The sequence below is a fragment of the Blastomyces gilchristii genome (genome assembly GCF_000003855.2).
Source record: "Blastomyces gilchristii SLH14081 genomic scaffold supercont1.11, whole genome shotgun sequence".
NCBI classification, from domain to species: Eukaryota; Fungi; Ascomycota; class Eurotiomycetes; order Onygenales; family Ajellomycetaceae; genus Blastomyces; species Blastomyces gilchristii.
In genome coordinates, this window is record NW_003101672.1 from 1,458,401 (window position 1) to 1,475,816 (window position 17,416).

Consider the following 17,416-nt stretch of genomic DNA (forward strand, 5'->3'; position numbering starts at 1 on the left):
AAAAAAAAGGAAAGAAAAGAAAAAAAGAAAAAAAGACAGAATGATCGATATCGTAGAATGGGAAAGAGAAAGGAGAACAGTTCTTATTCTTCTGCTGTGCCTGCTTTATATCCCTAGGTATGTGTGGGTAGATAGATGTAACTCGAAGTTATGTATGAAACTAAGAAACGAATACGCACCCCTTTTATACTCATTGATAGACTGGGCAAACTTTGGAAGTCGCTTGGGTAGTTGATCGTAGAATTGTGCAGGATATTTCACTCATGTTAGTTAAATCATTAAATATGCCTCTAGAGAAGCAAATGCGAGTAGCTGCAATGGATTCACAGACAGTGTGATGTATTAGACACATGGTTTGTACCTATCCACTTCATTGAAGGAAACAAATCAAACATTTAGAAGAGAAAATGCATTTCTCATAAGATGTATCCTTGCATGAATTCAAGGACAGGGTTTCCCATAACCTCTGAGGGAAGTACTGATATTTCTCAGTGTTTCAAAACCTTTCACAATATTTAACAAACAAATGTATGTATATTGATATAATGAACTGTGAAATATGTATGACAGAGGCTATATATCTAGATATATATAATTTATAACCCAACAACCATGTATGTGCTGGGATAAGGTGCCCTTGTTCTTTGCTGTACATAACACACGAGCCTGATGTGCACTCATTTGCAAAGCCTTTTCTTTTCTTTTCCTTTTCTTTCATTTCTTTTTTTTTTCTTCTTTTCTTCTTTTTTTTAAAAAAAAACACCGAAAAACAGAATTAATAGTAATATGTAACAAAGACAAATGGTGGTATGTAAAAACGGAAGACCTATATATGCATTGACTAAGCAGAAGCCCCCCGGCCCCGACCGACTATGCAATTTTGGGACAAGAACAGTAAACTCCTGACCGCAAACCGGTGCGAAGCCCCAACAGAACCGGATTTCTATAAAAGAAACCGCCCTTAATATCCAAGAAAACCAATATCGACAGACAAATCCCTCAGCTTCTGAAACTATACATGCGAACTTCAGAATCTTCACTGCCAGTCGCAAAACGGCTATCGCTCAGGCCAATGCAAGTGATCGGGCCTGAATGGTGGCCTGTAAAAGTCCGCTCACACCGCCCAGTGCGAGGATCCCAGACTTTAGACATGTTGTCTTGCGCACCAGAGACAAGACGTAGAGTGTCTGCGCCCAGAGCCCATACACCTTCTACATGGCCGAAGAATGTCCGCAGACATCGCCCGGTGGTTACCTCCCAGAGGCGAAGGGTGCAGTCGAGAGAGGCCGTGAGCATGTATCGTGGCGGATAGGGGCGTCCATCTTTGAATAACTCGTTAAATAATGGTGACATCGAGTGTGAGGGTGGAGGGGAACGGGCGGGCCGAAGCTGGTGCTGTTGGTCAGATGAAGGATCGTGGTGGTGGTGGTGAAATTCATCACCTGAAGTCGTGCTTTGGCCGTCATCTGCGCATTCAGCGTCGTGTTCCTCGAATTCGAATTCACGCGGTAGTGGGAGGACCTGTTGGACATGCCCGACGTGGCCTTCGTAGGAGTGGATGACATTGCCTGTATCGAGATCCCAGAGGCGGACGGTCAGATCGTCCGAGGCGGTGAATACCGTACGAGAGGCCGTGTCTACTTTGACAGAGTTGACCCAGTCATTGTGGCCGCGGAGGACGCGAGTTGATTTATCTTCGAAGTTCCATATCTTTACTGTGTTGTCCATCGAGCCGGAGGCAAGGATTGTGGAATCGAAGTGGAGGCAGATAACTCCATCTTGGTGGCCCGTATAGGTCGAAATGCACTCTCCGGTGCGCCAATTCCAAACTTTAATAGTCCGGTCAAGACTACCACTGATCAACTTGGTGTCATCGAACTGGAGACATCTAATTCCGGATTGATGACCACGTAGAGTGCGTAACTCCTGCCCTGTGTCGGTATCCCAGATTTTGATGGTGGTATCGTATGATCCCGTAGCCAGAATATTGTCCTCGAACTGTAAACACATAACACCATTCGTGTGGCCTCTGAATATCTTCGTGGTGCAACGACCGTGCTTCCAGTTGATGCCGACTTTGAATCGATCCTTGTACACATCTTTCCATGGTCGGAATCGAGTTTTGAAATAGTCTTCAGCGCCTGAATGCCAATTGCCTGGAGATTGTGATCTTTTCGACGAATTTGACAGGATTGAGAGTTGCTTCCCAGAGGTTTTTAGGTCGTGATCTTTTTCTGTCATGGCATTTAACGGTTCCTTCTCTACACCGCGTCCAGTAGCCCGCATTTGAATCTGGGGTTTAGAATCTCGGAGTCTCTTTCGATCCAGAAGCGGTAAACCCCATCCACACTTTTGGCATTTGCGATCAATGTGTTGTTCACACATCCTATGCCAAACGACATCATCGTCAGCAAGATATTTCCAACGCCGCGAGACCTGCGCCGCTTTACACAACGATACTGTGTCTAAGTAGGAAAGGATTTTGAAAGATATCTCCGTTGGTAGGGCAGCAAGAAAATCGATTCTGATCAGGTCGCGAACGCTAGCAGACAAAAAGGAGAGCTGAGGGAAACAGCATTGAGCAAGAAGACCCTGCAGCATTAGGTTTCGGTGTTTGGACGGAGCGGCGGAAAACATAGACCAGAAGTGGGCGATACTTCGTTGGTCAGCTTGGGAGAGGGTGTGCAGTTCCTAAATGCGTTTCAGATTAGCCAAAATTAGTCGAACAAAACCAGAGACATGGCCTTTCTTTTTCAATTTCTGATCTTTCCACTAAATCCACATACCTGTTGCATCTGGTCCATTGTCAACTCGTCCGCTTGGCGTCGACATTTTAGGTCCGGCCTGTGTCGGTAGCAGTACTTAGAATTGGGATTCCGTTCAATCTTTTGCGGTTCGAATCGATTCATTGGCGCGTAGTGATCACGGATATGCTTGGTAAGAAACGGAGCAATATTTTTATCCGCTTGACGTGGAGATGGGATCATGGACATGTTATCGTCTACAGTAGTCTCTTCTGAGTCCTGCTGTGACTGCGAGGCATCTGGTAGCGAAGTCGTTGAAGGGCGAATATCTGAGGTATCGGGTTCGAGGGTAGATTCCGATAGTTTTCTTCGTTTTCGGGGAGAGCCGTCAGCATCCCGTCTGAGCGCCTGGGGACGAGTGGCACCGTCGATGGCCCCAGTTGGTGGGTTGACGGCGAAATTCGACGCCATGGTCGAGAGGCTGATGAGCTGCATGGCAGGGCCGAAAATTGACCGTTACTGATAGTCTAGTTGGACGATACAGGCAGGATATTGCTAGATTCTGCTAGCGGATATAGTTTAATGGTGGATAGGTAGGAAATTGCGAGGTTGGGATGGTTAGGAGGAGCAAGAAGTAGGGATGTTCCGCGGCGGAGTGGTTGTGAGCAAATCGGCGACGAGAGGGAGAGATATTGCCCGAAACGGAAATACGGCACAAAGGGACTCTATCTACAGCTCTCTATCCTGTCGCCTATAGTGACCTCTGTAGCCATGTCTCGCCTCGGTCGACTTGGGAGGTTTCGCAATAGATATAACCCCGCCTGGTAGTCTGGTCGCCTGGTCGCTGGTCGTCTGGAGTTGTTGTTAGCTGGATCGTCCGCGGTTCTTCAACAGTCTCTGTCTCGGTTGCCACACCCTGACGCGATAGAGGCGGATCTGGTGCCATCGGCCATTAGGCCGGATGCAGTATAGCGCTCTTCTCTGACCCCCAAGGTATTGGAGGCACGTGACCACTCTCCTGAGCTTCCCGAGGTCCCCGACGTCGTTTGCTCAACTTCTGTCACATCACTTACCTCAGACAGTTACTAGTAACCAGGTTGTGTATGGCGTCTTTGCTATTTAATATTAGCTGTTGAATAACATGATGCTCTACTGGCTTTCTTTACCTGTTTGTCATGACTAAGCATTATATTGTCCTGTAGTAGCTAGTTGGAGAAGCCTGCCTACATTTAACCCAAAGCGACGACTTCTTTCATTTACCCACCTTGGACTACAGCAGCACAGAGCGAAGCAGAGGATCTAGCAGTGTCCCGCTTCCTAGTCCAGATAGTATAGGCTCATACGCGGAGCACGTTGAAAGTATAGTCTTCCTCCGGTAAGCCGAACACCTTATTTTCTCCTCGAATCGCACAATTTTCGAATCCTGCCAATGGATTGAATTTGATGGTTGTATACCATGGAGCGGAGCTGTTAGCGCCCGCCCTCTCTATATTAATTTATTAACCTTAGCCTTTTCCAACTTTGGAGGGGGAGTTATTTTACAAACCTTGTATTATCGCCTCTGCAGTTTGGTTCTCCTACATCGCGATTCGCAATTTTCTCTGAATTTCCCATCCTTGATATCTCGCTCGCACCTATAAAAAACTCAGAAATACTTCTAAAGGCCCGTGACATTTGCTAATATCTGTTTAGGATGATGATATCGTACCCTGCTGATGTTCGGGCACAGATAGCGAGGTAGATACGTTGTCCCATCCGATCGCCCCCGTACCGCAGACTCAAAACCATGTAATCCCAATTAGCTCGACACAGCCGCCACCGAACTTACGGCGAATCGAAATCTGAGAGACACCCCAGGATCTGCAAAATCATACGCAGTAAGAATAGAAATATAAAATAGGAGGGGAAAAGAAGTAAGAAAAAAGAAAAAGAGAAGAGGAGATAAATTTTCCTTGCACTTTTTCAGGATGTCACCATCGCCATATCAAGTCCATCTGGGTGCAGATCAAATGGATGACATGGAAGCCAGTATTTCATCCCAGCCGCCCGACCTGGAAACTCTAGTCTCGCATCTAGTGGCAGCAAAGCGCTCTCTATCGTCTATTCATCATGTGTGGCGAGCCAATGAAATCGTTACTACTGCCCGGGCTGCTCTGGAAGAGAGTGTCATCATATCGTCACGCACCAGCTTTCTTAGGCGGGGCCTAGATGAGCAGCTCAAGCTGTTATATGATGTGAGAACTGAAGTTGAGCGAGTGGCCCATCAGGGCCGATCGGAATTTGCGGCTGCGCTCAAGGAAATGGATACCGTCGGCGAGCGGCTGAATGAAACCCTAGACATGCTGCGCGATACGACAGTCGAAGCTGCGTTTAGACCCGCAGGGGAGGAGCCAAAAACCCTATATGATTTCGTCGATGATCGCGGCGTGGAAGATCTTCAGTCGTTGCTAAAGACCTCGATTGATAATACTAACGCTGCACAAGCTGAACTAGATCAGTCTAACCGTGCATTCGACAACGATATCCATTCAATCCACCAAGCTTTGAGCAAATATCGCGATGTAGTTAAAAGGCGCTTGGGCTCGTCATCATCCTTGTCTTCTTCATCACCCTCCGCGTCACGAGTCAGCATTCCATCCCCATCTTATATCCCGGAGCTTTTGCGTTCCCTGGAGGCCCATGCCCGCGGTATGGCTGACCTCCTGGAATCCTTGGTTAGGCATTTTGACCTCTGTGTAACAGCCGTAAAGCATACTGAAGGTGGCGGTGCTGCTGCTCGCTCTATCACCGGCGATCTCCCAACAGGTGTTGGGGTAGGAGTCAGTGTTGGGAATGAAATCCAAGATGACAGTGGCAGTGGCAACCTTCACGCACCGCTCGAACCGATGACAAAAACAGAATATCAAGAAATGATAAACGTGTTAACAAAAGACGCGTCCGAAGCCGAAGATGTCGTTTTAGAAATCCAGGACCGCATCGCTGAGATGGAAGCAACTCTTGAACGGGTGCTGGAGCACCGCAATGCGCTTCACTCCATCTACACATCGACCACAGATATTTTCCACCGCTTGTCAACATTAGCCTCGTCACAGTTGGCCGATTACATCGCTCAAGCGCACGCTTTTACTCGGGTCTGGAACGAGGAGCAGGAGCATATCCAGGCTGGCATGGCCGAGCTTGTCGATCTTCGTAGCCTCTACGCTGGCTTCCTAGACGCTTACGACAGGTTAATCATGGAAGTTACACGTCGTAAAGCTGTCCGCTTCGCTGTTGACAAGGTCCTCAAAAAAACGAGACTAGAGCTCAACAGGTTATTTGAGGACGACGCGCGTGCCCGTGAGGTGTTTAGGACGGAGTATGGAGATTACTTGCCATCGGATATCTGGCCGGGTCTTGGTCGATGTCCTGCACGGGTAGAGTTTAAAAGAGTTTCTGGCGGGAAGCTGGATGATGGAGGGGAAGTTGTTGACATGTCTGCGGAGAAACAGGCAGTGGAACGAGATGAGCAATCGAATGGGGCCGGGGATGATGGTGGGGATGTGGGTGAGGGCGTTGCTGTTGATATGCCTGCAAGTTCCAGACACGGTGATGCCACCGCCGTTGTTGCTGTTGAGAACGATGATGATGTTGGTGGAAGCGATGATAGCATACCACAATTGCCCAAACATGTTGTCCAACAAGCGCTGGCGCGATTAAAGCTACGAGCGAAAGGGCCAAGGCTTTCTCCACCATGACCTCATGGTATCCAGGAAATATGAAGATAATAATTCAAATTTCACTTGCTCTCTGAGCTTGGGTATTATAGATATCGCATTGGAGTATTACGGCATCCAACTCGATGGATGCTTCCAGCTTTTTACAACCCCTAGAAAGAGTCAGTACCGGTCCTCCAAGTTTTCCTACGTCCTTTCAGAGATGTTTCTCCAGCAATTCATAATTTAACAGCCGACAGCATCACCCGACCAGCATAATCTTTATACTGTTAAATTTCAGCCGCCCAGTAGGTAACGGCGGTGAGAAAATGAGACAAGACTTCAGAAACCGATGATGCTGTTACATTTTCTCCTTTGACACACATTCTTGTTCTCACCACAAAATGCCCATCCATATGCAGTTCCTCTACTTTACTTAAAGAACCACACTCCCTTTAATACCGAAATCCCAGCAAGACGTGCAACGTCCAATTATGAAAAACCCAAATGATGAAATCAAAAAAGATGGCCACTGTTTTGCCCTTCAAAACGTTTGGCTCCAACCTTTCTCCCGAAAAGAAATCACCCAATCTTTCAGCATTGACATCTTATCTATCCGCTCTCTCCGCCCGCTTCCTCGCTATTTCTTTTCAATATGCCTGGCTTACTTACATACCTGTGAACATGAGTCAGTTGGTGGGGCAGTTATACCTATATTTTCCATTCACCGCAGGAACATAGTGTATTTCTCTCCGTATTATTGAGGGAATCGTCTGGAACGGGGAGGAGATGAGAGGAAGGGATTGTGATGCGGGAGAATCGGGGTATTTTTTTTATGAGAGGAATGAGGATCAAAGAGAGCTCTGATGGGTTATTACGGTTTTGTATGTTAGTATTGGAGAAATGCAGTGAATCCTTCGGAAATTTAAAAATTGGGAGACAGTTACTACCCCCTGAACCAGGGGCTGCCTAAAATTCCTTGCGTGTTCTTATGCCTATAAAAGCTATTTGGAGGCAAATTAGCGCTAGAGGTATACTTCCTCCATTCCCAATTGGTCGATTACGCTGCCGGAGTGAAAAGGAGTTTATTGTAATTAAAAATCCTCTATCATCTAATGCATCATATTCATGCTAATGTCATTAATAACCATGCAAAATCCGTTACGTACCCAATCGAAGCAATTCAAACCAATCCTTAAATGGTGGTAGGGGAAAAAAAATCACATAGCCCTACTTCTTCTTTGACCCATTGACAAGTTTCTTTTTAATGTGTTTCGGAATCTTCTTCGTTCGCTGCTCGCGCTTCTCCTCCTTCACAAGCCGTTTATGGTCCCTCTTCGCCTCCTTGTCCTCAAACCGCTTTCCTCTAGGAGGCTTCTTGGCAAATAGATCCTTGTCTTCAACTTGAGAGCCCGACTCGGACCCTTCATTTGATATAGAAACTCCTCCAGATTCGTCCGATCCTTCCTCTTCCGCATTGCCATTCACCGGAACCCGGGAGGTGGCGTCGCCTTTGTCTGCTAGCAGTTCACGATATACTAGGTCCTGGCCCTGCCCCTTCCGTAGTATCTCCACGTCACGCTCCACATCATATACCTGCTCGAGCGTCTGGGGCATATATTGTTGGCGGAAAACGGCTGCGTCGACTTCATCTTGTGCGTTGGTATCAGCATCGGCACCGCCCTCGTCCTCCATTTGCTCTCGAGTGGCAAATAACTTCTCCAATGCCTCTGACATATAGTTGGAGCTAGGGGTAGCTTTTGGCCCATCATGAGCCGTGATAAATTCGAATATAGTCCTCTCTGAGAGGGTGTGTACTCCCTTCCGTCTGAAGAAGTCCGTGACGTTCTTGATGTCCATACGGAGGAACTCCAAGCTGCGTGGGTGGTCATGCTCCACGCTCTGGCTGACGTCGATGATGTAGAGTTTACTTTTATGGTAGAGGATGTTGTACTCGCTTAGATCTGCGTGCACTAATCGACATTCCTGGTACATCGTGCGCATATGCCCGAGCAGTTCGATGTAAAGGGTTTTCCACTGTTCCTCAGGGTCTGGCCCGGTAAGATCCACGTCCTTTAATCGTGGGGCTGCAAACCCCTTAGAGTTTCCAAGAAAACCCATGACTAAAACGTGAAGTCGGAGAAAGAGAGGTTCAGGACATGGTATTCCTGCGGAGTAAAGACGCTTGAGATTTCGCATCTCCTTTTCCGCCCATACTTTGACCATTGACCGGTTGTTGGACTTATTATAGCCTTGTCTGAACCTAAACTCTCCACTGACGTACTTGTCCCTGTCCTTGAAAACTAATATACTAGTTTTATAGACCTTGATAGCTCGTTGGAGTGGTTCGCCATCATCTTCTAGGCAAGATACGGCGTGGTAAACATTTGCCTCTTTGCCTGTAGAAAGACAACCGTTTACCTCAGACACTACATTTCTGTTTATCATCTGCAGTAAAATCATGCGCGTTCTAGGATCTAACACCTGCTCTGATGTTGCCCGGTCGCTTTTATCTACCCCTCTATCGCCCTTCCCTCCCAGACCTGACTGGAGGTCATCAAGGCGTAATTTTGACGCATGTCGCGAGAGTGAAGAAATCTGGTCGTCGACATTCGCCTGCGTATTAATCGTGGGTTTCTGAGGGTTGCTTTTGGGATATTTTGATCTAGGGGCATTTGGGTCCGCAGAGACTTCTTTTAGCCGACGTTGTCTGTTGTATGATTTTGTAAGGTCCGCAGGATTGGAGGACATGAATTCGTCTTCATCAAGGTCCTCATCTGCGAAAATATCATCGTAGTATTCCTCATCCTCTTCGATTTGATCACCCGGTTGTGGCGGGGTTTGTTGCTGTGTAGGATCCAAGACAGCCGTAGGATCGGTCGCAACAGGCACTGTCACCGCCGTATTTGCAGCCATAATGAAAGATAAAAGGAAAAAAATCGTAAGAGGGCCTTGCTCCTCTTATAGCTTCTCTGGCCAGGGGCGTTGTCTTTACCCCTCCTTCAAAATTATGCCACTTCGAGTAGTGGAAGTGTGACGTTGCAAAATTTATTTTATACACGCTAAATTGTTAGCCCGACTCCCCGCCACGAAGCCCTAATGCCTAATCGGGAACGCGTCCAGCCCAATCCATTCCAACTTGCAACGCGTTTTCCCTCCATTGAAAGTGAAATTAAGACAACTCCAACTTGGGCAACTATTCAATCCTCGCCATTGCAGCGACGCATTCCTTCACTCATACGTGTCGCACAGTGATTCGGCAACGCAATTATACCCTCTTTTCCTCGTGCGGGAGGAGGTGTGGATCCCCTAGCTGAAGATGTATATCAAACAGATCATCATTCAGGGCTTCAAGAGGTGAGTAATCGAGCGCTTTATCGATAATAGTGAAGATACGAGCTGAGATTCTCTGGTGAACTATATAGCTACAAAGATCAAACGGTGATCGAACCGTTCTCCCCGAAACACAATGTTATCGTTGGACGTAACGGATCCGGGAAGAGTAACTTCTTCGCCGCGATTCGATTCGTACTTAGTGACGCATATACTCATATGGGGAGGGAGGAACGGCAGGCTCTGCTACATGTACGAAAGCCTAAGCTCATACTATTATTGCTGGGTTTGTGCCAACTGACAGCAAGTAGGAGGGCTCTGGTTCCGCGGTGATGTCAGCCTACGTTGAAATCATTTTCGATAACTCCGACGAACGATTCCCTACTGGCAGGAAAGAACTAATACTGCGGCGGACCATTGGCACAAAGAAGGATGAATATACCCTAGATCGAAAAAATGCAACCAAAGCTGATGTGATGAACTTGCTTGAGTCGGCTGGCTTCTCTCGATCGAACCCTTACTACATCGTTCCGCAAGGTCGCGTCACGACTCTGACTAATATGAAAGATTCAGAGCGTTTAGTTCTTTTGAAAGAGGTGGCGGGCACGCAGGTATATGAGGCGCGTCGCGCGGAATCATTGAAGATCATGAATGAGACGAACAATAAGAGGGCGAAAATCGACGAGTCGCTAGACTATATTAACGAGCGGCTTGCGGAGCTTGAAGAGGAGAAGGATGAACTAAAGAACTATCAAGAGAAAGACAGAGAACGTCGCTGCCTCGAATATACGATTTATTCACGGGAGCAGGCTGAAATTGCCTCTGTTCTCGAGAGTATTGAAGGCCAGCGCCAAACAGGAGTTGAAGACACAGATGCGAATCGCAACAGATTTATTCAAGGCGAGAATGATATCGCACAGATAGATGCGGAGATCTCCGAGTTAAAACAGTCAATGGAACTTCTTAAAGTGGAAAAAGCCCAGATGGAGGAGGATCGTCGAGATGTTTCGCGAGCGCTGGCACAGGCTGAACTACAGGCCAAATCCCTCTCCGAGGGGCAATCAGCCGCGCAACGAGCCAAAGCCCGCCGTGATGCGAATTTGAAGGCAGTCCAAACAGCTATAAAGGAGCGAGAGAAAGAACTCAGCAAGCTCCTCCCAGAGTTCGAAGCAAAGAAACAACAGGAAGAAACCGTGAAAGCAAAGCTGGACGAAGCAGAAACCGCGCGGCAACGTCTCTACGCAAAGCAAGGCCGCAATTCCAAATTTAGAAATAAGGCGGAACGAGATAAGTGGCTCCAACGGGAAATTCAGGATACCTATATGTCACTTTCAACAGTCAAAGCTGTAAGAATGCAAACAGAAGAAGAAATCAAGGGGCTTGAAAACGATATTGCTCTCCTGGAACCTGAGGCCGAAAGATTGCGTAAGCAGCTTGATGGTAGAGGTGATGCTATTCAATCGATGGAGCAGGAGGTGCAGGGTGCAAAGGATGAGAGAGATCGATTAATGGACCAGAGGAAGTATGTTAATCAAGTTCATGTTATCCCATTCGCCTTATTCCAAGAACATGTGCTGACAACCTAATAGAGAGTTGTGGAGAGAAGAAGCGCGTCTCGACTCAATAATATCAAATGCCTCGCAAGAGTTAGACCGTGCGGAAAGAAACCTATCTCAAATGATGGATCATAATACAAGTCGCGGACTTGCCGCTGTCCGTCGGATTAAAAGACAACTTAACCTTGAAGGTGTCTATGGTACTGTTGCTGAGCTTCTTGACGTGAATGAAAGATACCGCACTGCTGTCGAAGTTACTGCGGGCCAGAGCCTTTTTCATTATGTTGTCGACACAGATGAAACTGCTACGAAGGTGTTGGATGTTCTCCAAAAGGAAAAGTTGGGACGAGTCACATTTATGCCACTGAACCGGCTGAAACCTAAACCCGCAAATGTTCCGCGCGCCAGCGACACTATACCAATTATCGAAAAGCTGGTGTACGACAAAGCATATGAAAAAGCCTTCCAGCAAGTTTTTGGCAAGACTATCATTTGCCCCAACCTTCAAGTTGCCGCACAGTACGCTCGAAGCCACGGTATCAATGCCATTACCCCGGAAGGCGATCGGTCTGACAAGCGTGGTGCATTGACTGGTGGTTTCCACGACTCTCGCCAATCCCGCCTCGAGGGCCTGAAGGTTGTTAGCAAATGGCGAGATGAGGTTGAATCCAAGCGGAACCGAGGTATCGAGATCAGGAGGGAGCTTGAGAAGATGGATCAATTGATCACCAAAGCCGTAGGCGAACTACAGAAGCTGGAACAGCGGAGACAACAATTCCATGGGAGTAACATCCCGCTACGACAAGAGATTAAGAGCAAGCGCGACATGCTTCAGAACAAGACGGAAACTCTGGAAGCAAAACGACGTGCCCTCCGGAACATGGAAGCCAATGTTAAGGCACTGGGTGATCAAATATCTGCACATGAAGAAGAATTGTCTACGCACTTTGAGAAAGCTCTAACAAATGTTGAGGAGGCCAGACTTGATTCTCTCAATTCGACTGTCCAGGAATTAAGAAGTCAGCATTCAGAGCTATCCAGCAGTCGTAGCGAACTCGAAACTAGAAAATCAGTCATTGAAGTTGAGTTACGTGAAAACTTGAACCCGAAACTAGACCAACTTATTGGCCACGAGCTTGAAGCTGGTGATGAAGGCACACATGGGAATCTCAAGGAGAGTCAACGGGAAATTGAGCGCCTGAACAAATCCCTTGGCTCGCTCGATCGCCGTCTCAGGAAGCTGGAAGAATCGATGGAAAAGGGATCAGCTGAAATGGCCCAGTTAGAGCAGCGCAAGGCCGATGTCAAACGAGACATGGAAGACCTAGCTAAATCTATTGAAAAGCATCAACGACGTATGGAGAAGAGCATGCAGAAGAAAGCGGCGCTGACGAAGCAAGCAGCCGAATGCAGTGCAAACATCCGTGATCTTGGCGTCCTCCCTGATGATGCATTTACCAAATTCAAGAATACCGACTCCAATACGGTTGTCAAACGCCTGCACAAAGTCAACGAAGCGCTGAAGAAATACTCACATGTCAACAAACAAGCCTTTGAACAATACAACGGCTTCACAAAACAGCGAGAAACCCTGACAAAGAGACGAGAGGAGCTCGACTCTTCTCAAAAATCAATTGAAGAGCTGATCACAGTTTTAGATCATCGCAAGGATGCAGCCATCGAACTGACCTTCAAGCAAGTATCCCGTGAGTTTGCTCAAATTTTCGAGAAACTTGTCCCAGCAGGCCGAGGTCGGTTGATCATCCAGCGCAAGACAGATCGGGCACAGCAACTAGGGGATGAACTAGACTCTGATGAAGAGGAGGAACGGAGCAGCGTGGAAAACTACGTTGGTGTAGGCATCAGCGTGAGTTTCAACAGCAAGCATGACGACCAACAGCGCATCCAACAACTCAGCGGAGGACAAAAGAGTGAGTACTATAATGCAGTCACTTCTCTGTTAAACAAACCCCTTGACAATTTCTTATTCTAAGCCGAAATTTGATATCTAACCCAAACTAGGTCTTTGCGCTTTGGCCCTCGTTTTTGCCATCCAAGCTTGTGACCCCGCTCCCTTCTATCTCTTCGATGAGATCGATGCAAACCTCGACGCACAGTACCGGACCGCTGTCGCGCAGATGCTCAAGTCAATATCTGAAGAGACTAATGGCCAATTTATCTGCACGACATTCCGACCGGAGATGCTTCTCGTTGCGGAGAAATGCTATGGCGTTAGTTTCCGCAATAAAGCTAGTACCATAGATGTGGTGTCGAGGGACGAAGCATTAAAGTTCGTAGAGGAGCAGAAGTCATAAGAAAGACCTATATATGTTCTGTCATCGAATGCCTCGGCTGAGTTCATACTCCCATATGCGTTTATTTTCTCATATGTTTTTCCTTGTTTGTGGATGGCTTGGAGTTCCGGTCAGATCGGATTTTCGTTTCTATGGCTACGGTGCGATGGTTTTATTCGCCTGCTATGGTTTTGCTTCTCCGATGTTGATCTCCTGATTATTTACCTCGTTTCTAGTCGTAGTCGCCCCCTTAACTAAGGTTCGCGGCTTATTCCCAGTGATTGTCAATGTGCCCTCTTGTTTCCACTGGGACTCATTTCATCCTTTGCTTTAGTTATTCCTCAGCGCCTTTTTTATTTTTATTTTTATTTTTTATTCTTTCTCCCCTAATGTCAGTGTAATTTATTTCTCGATAAGAACTGGAATGAATTTATGCATAACTTAGGTTATTTTCTCTTTTCGTATCAATTCTATAGTTCTAAGCGTGAGAAAATCATTAACATGATCAGAAGATATGTCGATATATCTTCGCAACTTTTTCTTTTTTCTTTTTTCTTTTTTTTTTTTTTTTTGGATATATAGTATATATTCGTATAAAATCCATCCAAGGCTTGTTGTCGAGCGACATGGAATATCAGAAATCGCTCAAATCGAGCCGATAGTGACAAATAATAACGCGAAAGCAGCGCAATACTAGCTGGTAGCTGGTAAACAATGCTAGGATACCTCAATATCATCGGATTCAATCCGAGGTCTGTCAAATCGGACAGCACGAGACTGTTCCCCAGTCCACTCGACAATAATCTCATCAGGGACGCCCCGAACCACAACATGAACATGCTCAAGCGATCTCACGCTCTGCAGGGCTGTCCAATTCTTGAACCACAGAACCCTATCGTCGGCGTCCGGAAAGAGCTTCTCCAGCCTAGCAACAAAAGTCCGGTTGACAAAATCGTTAATGAGGGTGCGCGATTCGTCAGTCAAATCCCCGTTGTCTTCCCTAACAGGAATGCTGTTTTTGAGCCATATCACTATATGAGTGAGTTCCGGCGAGACGCCGTAGGGCCAGTCATTCCGCAGGATCCTGTAATCACTGGGATCCGCGAAGGGGACTGGGTTTCGGCACTGCGAAGCGAGAGGAACGGAACCATCGAGCTGCCATTTCAGCCGCTCCTGGAGGATGTAATTTGTTATCGTCCCGTACCGCGCCTTGATGTTTGTGGTCCAGGCGATGTAGCGCTTCAGCTCACTTGGCTTGCGCCGAAAGGCTTCGAGGTTATTGGAGGCTACTCTGAGTTAGCGGGGATGGGCATTTCCTTAATCGTACTTTTCTGAGTTCTGAATTTTATAGTTTGGTGGCAGCAGCGGCTACGGACCTATGATTCTCTTGATCTCATCCCAATCGTGATGGATGAACATCTCATCCGTCTGCGACAGGACCTGACGATCAACGTCGGTGAGATTGAAGGGCAGATTATTGGGCTGCGGTTGCAGGTCTCCCATATTTGCTAGCAGCGGTAGGAGAAATACAGACGTTTTTGCCCAGTTGATCTCTAATTGAAATGGGCAAAGCAACGAAAGGAATAGGGCAGGGGCCGAAAGGGACAGAGCCGCTAACAGGATATTCGCATTTGGGCCCTGGTGCGTGTTCCGATGTGTCTGGATAGGGTTATGATTGACCCTTACTTAACCTTGAGGTTAAATTTTCTAACAATGACAATTCCGGGATCATTCAAAACATTCTATTTATCACTGAAGATAAATTGCACACACAAGTTCATTGAAGCTATTAGTGATGACTTTTGATTGTATTGCAAGAAAGCATTTTTGAGAGCTTGGATGGAAGTAGTTACTTCCATAGCACACTGCGCTAATTCACCGCACCTACGCTGCGTAAGTTAAGCGGACCCCGGTGAAATCATCGATTTTCCACAGGGTAATGTCATCTGCGGCCGCTAAACCCTATCTGTCTGCAGCCTCGGCGCACGACCCTCACGCCTACCTCCACACGCCCCATCAGCCGCTCCTGCTGGGGCTTATTTTTTCCCTTCTTGGGGCTTGTTGAGCCGAAGAACGAAGAACACCGAGCAACGATTTCTCAACTTTATATCGATAACAAGCCCATCCCCGCCCATCCCCTCCCCTCCCCGTTTCTTTCTGGTTGCAAGATCCCTTCTGTTATCTCCGTCTTGGTTCCCGAAAGCGTTTAGCCATGAGGTGAGATCTCAATCCCTATTCAATTCTCTTCATCGTCTGCGCAGGAGACTGGCTCACCTCTTTTTCCCCCGTTTTCTATCTACTAGTAGTTCGTGGACTTCGAGCGAAGCGATCAACGGGATGTATATCCCATCCGCTCTTCTGGTTATTGGGACTGCCATTGTGAAGAAGGAATGGCTTCCCTATGCCGCAGCTCTCGCCGCAATTTTGTCGGGGTGGAAGGTGATGAGCAACAGTGAGATATTTAGCCCTCTTCCCTATTATTGTCTGACTCTGACATGCGAAATCCCCGATTTCACCGGCAGTTTTGAAACCATTGCGAAGTCTAACAATCCACGTTTTCTTTTCTCTATTTTTCTACAGGACAACGGAAGGTTCTCAATCCAACCGAGTTCCAAAACTTTGAATTAAAAGAGAAGACCATTGTCTCGCACAATGTCGCCATCTACCGCTTCGCCCTCCCGCGTCCCACTGATATCCTCGGTCTACCAATTGGCCAACATATTTCTCTCGCTGCGACAATCGAGGGCCAGTCGAAGGAAATCATGCGATCTTATACCCCCATCTCTTCGGATCAGGAAGCAGGCTATTTCGACCTTCTTGTCAAGGTATACCCTCAAGGAAATATCTCGAAGCATCTTGCTGGCTTGCGCATTGGCCAAACCATGAAAGTCCGGGGTCCGAAGGGAGCTATGGTTTACACTCCCAACATGGTCAAGAAGATCGGTATGATCGCTGGCGGCACCGGTATTACGCCGATGCTCCAGATCATCAAGGCTATTATCCGAGGACGGCCACGGAATGGAGGCAACGATACCACCCAGGTTGATCTGATCTTTGCCAACGTCAATCCAGATGACATTCTCCTGAAAGAAGAATTGGACCAGCTGGCGAAGGAGGACGATGGGTTCCGAGTCTACTACGTTCTAAACAACCCACCAGAGGGCTGGGAAGGTGGCGTCGGTTTCGTGACTCCAGATATGATCAAGGTTAGTCTCGATCCGTTGGTTCTCCACACTTTCCTTTTTTTAACTACTTTGACTTTTGCTAAACACATTCCATGTCCTCCTCTCCAGGCCAAACTTCCCGCCGCGGCGCCTGATACGAAAGTCTTGATCTGCGGACCACCTCCCATGGTTAGCGCAATGAAGAAAGCCACCGAGTCATTGGGATTCAAGAAGGCCGGACTCGTCAGCAAACTAGATGACCAGGTCTTTTGCTTCTAGTAGCCGAAAGTACGATTGGGAATTCGATACCCATGGAATGATAGAGTTCTTTGACGACTACTAGGAATTGCATCGTATTCTCACAGCTTATCTCTTCTCAATTTGGACATATAACATTGATCCTCATTTTAGACGCTGAACGCCGGGGGATAGATTGGGGGGGATGTCCTGGTCATAGATATGGAGCTGTCGATTGCTTCTGGGAAAGCAGTCTCTCCACCCAAAAGTTACATATGGGCGAATTGTTAATAGATATACGAATAGTCAATAATAATATTTTTACGATTCTAGGGGATCTCTTCTTTTGTAAATGCGCAGCACACGCTTGATTCTTGATCTGATAAAGATTCCCCG

At 47.2% G+C, this 17,416-nt stretch overlaps 6 protein-coding genes across 9 annotated transcripts; 3 read left to right on the forward strand and 3 right to left on the reverse strand.

The window, feature by feature from the left end:
• Nucleotides 1-12: 12 nt before the first annotated feature.
• On the reverse strand, nucleotides 13-3,692 carry BDBG_05631 (E3 ubiquitin ligase complex SCF subunit sconB). Its single transcript, XM_002624077.2, has 2 exons — nucleotides 2,787-3,692; nucleotides 13-2,691 (listed from the first exon to the last, which is right to left on the reverse strand). The coding sequence occupies exons 1-2, from the start codon at nucleotides 3,237-3,239 to the stop codon at nucleotides 1,000-1,002; spliced, it is 2,145 nt and encodes a 714-aa protein (XP_002624123.2). The 5' UTR covers nucleotides 3,240-3,692; the 3' UTR covers nucleotides 13-999.
• A 111-nt stretch (nucleotides 3,693-3,803) lies between these two features.
• BDBG_05632 lies at nucleotides 3,804-9,264 on the forward strand. Of its 2 annotated transcripts, XM_002624078.2 has the most exons (3): nucleotides 3,804-4,103; nucleotides 4,474-6,618; nucleotides 6,697-7,667. In XM_002624078.2, the coding sequence occupies exon 2, from the start codon at nucleotides 4,712-4,714 to the stop codon at nucleotides 6,476-6,478; it is 1,767 nt and encodes a 588-aa protein (XP_002624124.1). In that variant the 5' UTR covers nucleotides 3,804-4,103; nucleotides 4,474-4,711; the 3' UTR covers nucleotides 6,479-6,618; nucleotides 6,697-7,667. The 2 variants fall into 2 exon arrangements, with proteins under 2 accessions (XP_002624124.1, XP_031579081.1); XM_031722246.1 differs by having other exon boundaries at nucleotides 3,804-4,119; nucleotides 4,437-9,264.
• Nucleotides 7,250-9,467, reverse strand: BDBG_05633 (Atypical/RIO/RIO1 protein kinase). Its single transcript, XM_002624079.2, has one exon. The coding sequence runs from the start codon at nucleotides 9,350-9,352 to the stop codon at nucleotides 7,667-7,669; it is 1,686 nt and encodes a 561-aa protein (XP_002624125.1). The 5' UTR covers nucleotides 9,353-9,467; the 3' UTR covers nucleotides 7,250-7,666.
• A 45-nt stretch (nucleotides 9,468-9,512) lies between these two features.
• BDBG_05634 (chromosome segregation protein sudA) lies at nucleotides 9,513-15,355 on the forward strand. Its single transcript, XM_002624080.2, has 5 exons — nucleotides 9,513-9,793; nucleotides 9,862-10,021; nucleotides 10,081-11,291; nucleotides 11,359-13,256; nucleotides 13,348-15,355. The coding sequence occupies exons 1-5, from the start codon at nucleotides 9,756-9,758 to the stop codon at nucleotides 13,638-13,640; spliced, it is 3,600 nt and encodes a 1,199-aa protein (XP_002624126.1). The 5' UTR covers nucleotides 9,513-9,755; the 3' UTR covers nucleotides 13,641-15,355.
• On the reverse strand, nucleotides 13,970-15,639 carry BDBG_05635 (uncharacterized protein). Its single transcript, XM_002624081.2, has 2 exons — nucleotides 14,996-15,639; nucleotides 13,970-14,905 (listed from the first exon to the last, which is right to left on the reverse strand). The coding sequence occupies exons 1-2, from the start codon at nucleotides 15,120-15,122 to the stop codon at nucleotides 14,337-14,339; spliced, it is 696 nt and encodes a 231-aa protein (XP_002624127.1). The 5' UTR covers nucleotides 15,123-15,639; the 3' UTR covers nucleotides 13,970-14,336.
• On the forward strand, nucleotides 15,390-17,357 carry BDBG_05636 (NADH-cytochrome b5 reductase 1). 3 transcript variants are annotated; one of them, XM_002624082.2, is made up of 5 exons: nucleotides 15,390-15,512; nucleotides 15,596-15,836; nucleotides 15,923-16,071; nucleotides 16,200-16,825; nucleotides 16,913-17,357. In XM_002624082.2, exons 2-5 carry the CDS (start codon nucleotides 15,832-15,834, stop codon nucleotides 17,060-17,062), a joined length of 930 nt encoding a protein of 309 aa, XP_002624128.1. In that variant the 5' UTR covers nucleotides 15,390-15,512; nucleotides 15,596-15,831; the 3' UTR covers nucleotides 17,063-17,357. The 3 variants fall into 3 exon arrangements, with proteins under 3 accessions (XP_002624128.1, XP_031579082.1, XP_031579083.1); XM_031722247.1 differs by having other exon boundaries at nucleotides 15,926-16,071; XM_031722248.1 differs by lacking the exon at nucleotides 15,390-15,512 and having other exon boundaries at nucleotides 15,574-15,836; nucleotides 15,926-16,071.
• Nucleotides 17,358-17,416: the final 59 nt, after the last annotated feature.

Excerpts from the sequence above, each read along its gene's own strand:
- BDBG_05631 (XM_002624077.2), bottom strand. The coding sequence starts at position 3,239 with ATGCAGCTCATCAGCCTCTCGACCATGGCGTCGAATTTCGCCGTCAAC. Across the intron at positions 2,692-2,786 it reads CAATGGACCAGATGCAACAG|GAACTGCACACCCTCTCCCA; the intron begins GTATGTGGATTT and ends AAACGCATTTAG.
- BDBG_05632 (XM_031722246.1), top strand. The coding sequence starts at position 4,712 with ATGTCACCATCGCCATATCAAGTCCATCTGGGTGCAGATCAAATGGAT.
- BDBG_05633 (XM_002624079.2), bottom strand. The coding sequence starts at position 9,352 with ATGGCTGCAAATACGGCGGTGACAGTGCCTGTTGCGACCGATCCTACG.
- BDBG_05634 (XM_002624080.2), top strand. The coding sequence starts at position 9,756 with ATGTATATCAAACAGATCATCATTCAGGGCTTCAAGAG. Across the intron at positions 11,292-11,358 it reads CGATTAATGGACCAGAGGAA|AGAGTTGTGGAGAGAAGAAG; the intron begins GTATGTTAATCA and ends ACAACCTAATAG. Across the intron at positions 13,257-13,347 it reads ACTCAGCGGAGGACAAAAGA|GTCTTTGCGCTTTGGCCCTC; the intron begins GTGAGTACTATA and ends AACCCAAACTAG.
- BDBG_05635 (XM_002624081.2), bottom strand. The coding sequence starts at position 15,122 with ATGGGAGACCTGCAACCGCAGCCCAATAATCTGCCCTTCAATCTCACC. Across the intron at positions 14,906-14,995 it reads TGAGATCAAGAGAATCATAG|CCTCCAATAACCTCGAAGCC; the intron begins GTCCGTAGCCGC and ends AACTCAGAGTAG.
- BDBG_05636 (XM_002624082.2), top strand. Across the intron at positions 16,072-16,199 it reads GTGGAAGGTGATGAGCAACA|GACAACGGAAGGTTCTCAAT; the intron begins GTGAGATATTTA and ends ATTTTTCTACAG. Across the intron at positions 16,826-16,912 it reads TGACTCCAGATATGATCAAG|GCCAAACTTCCCGCCGCGGC; the intron begins GTTAGTCTCGAT and ends CCTCCTCTCCAG.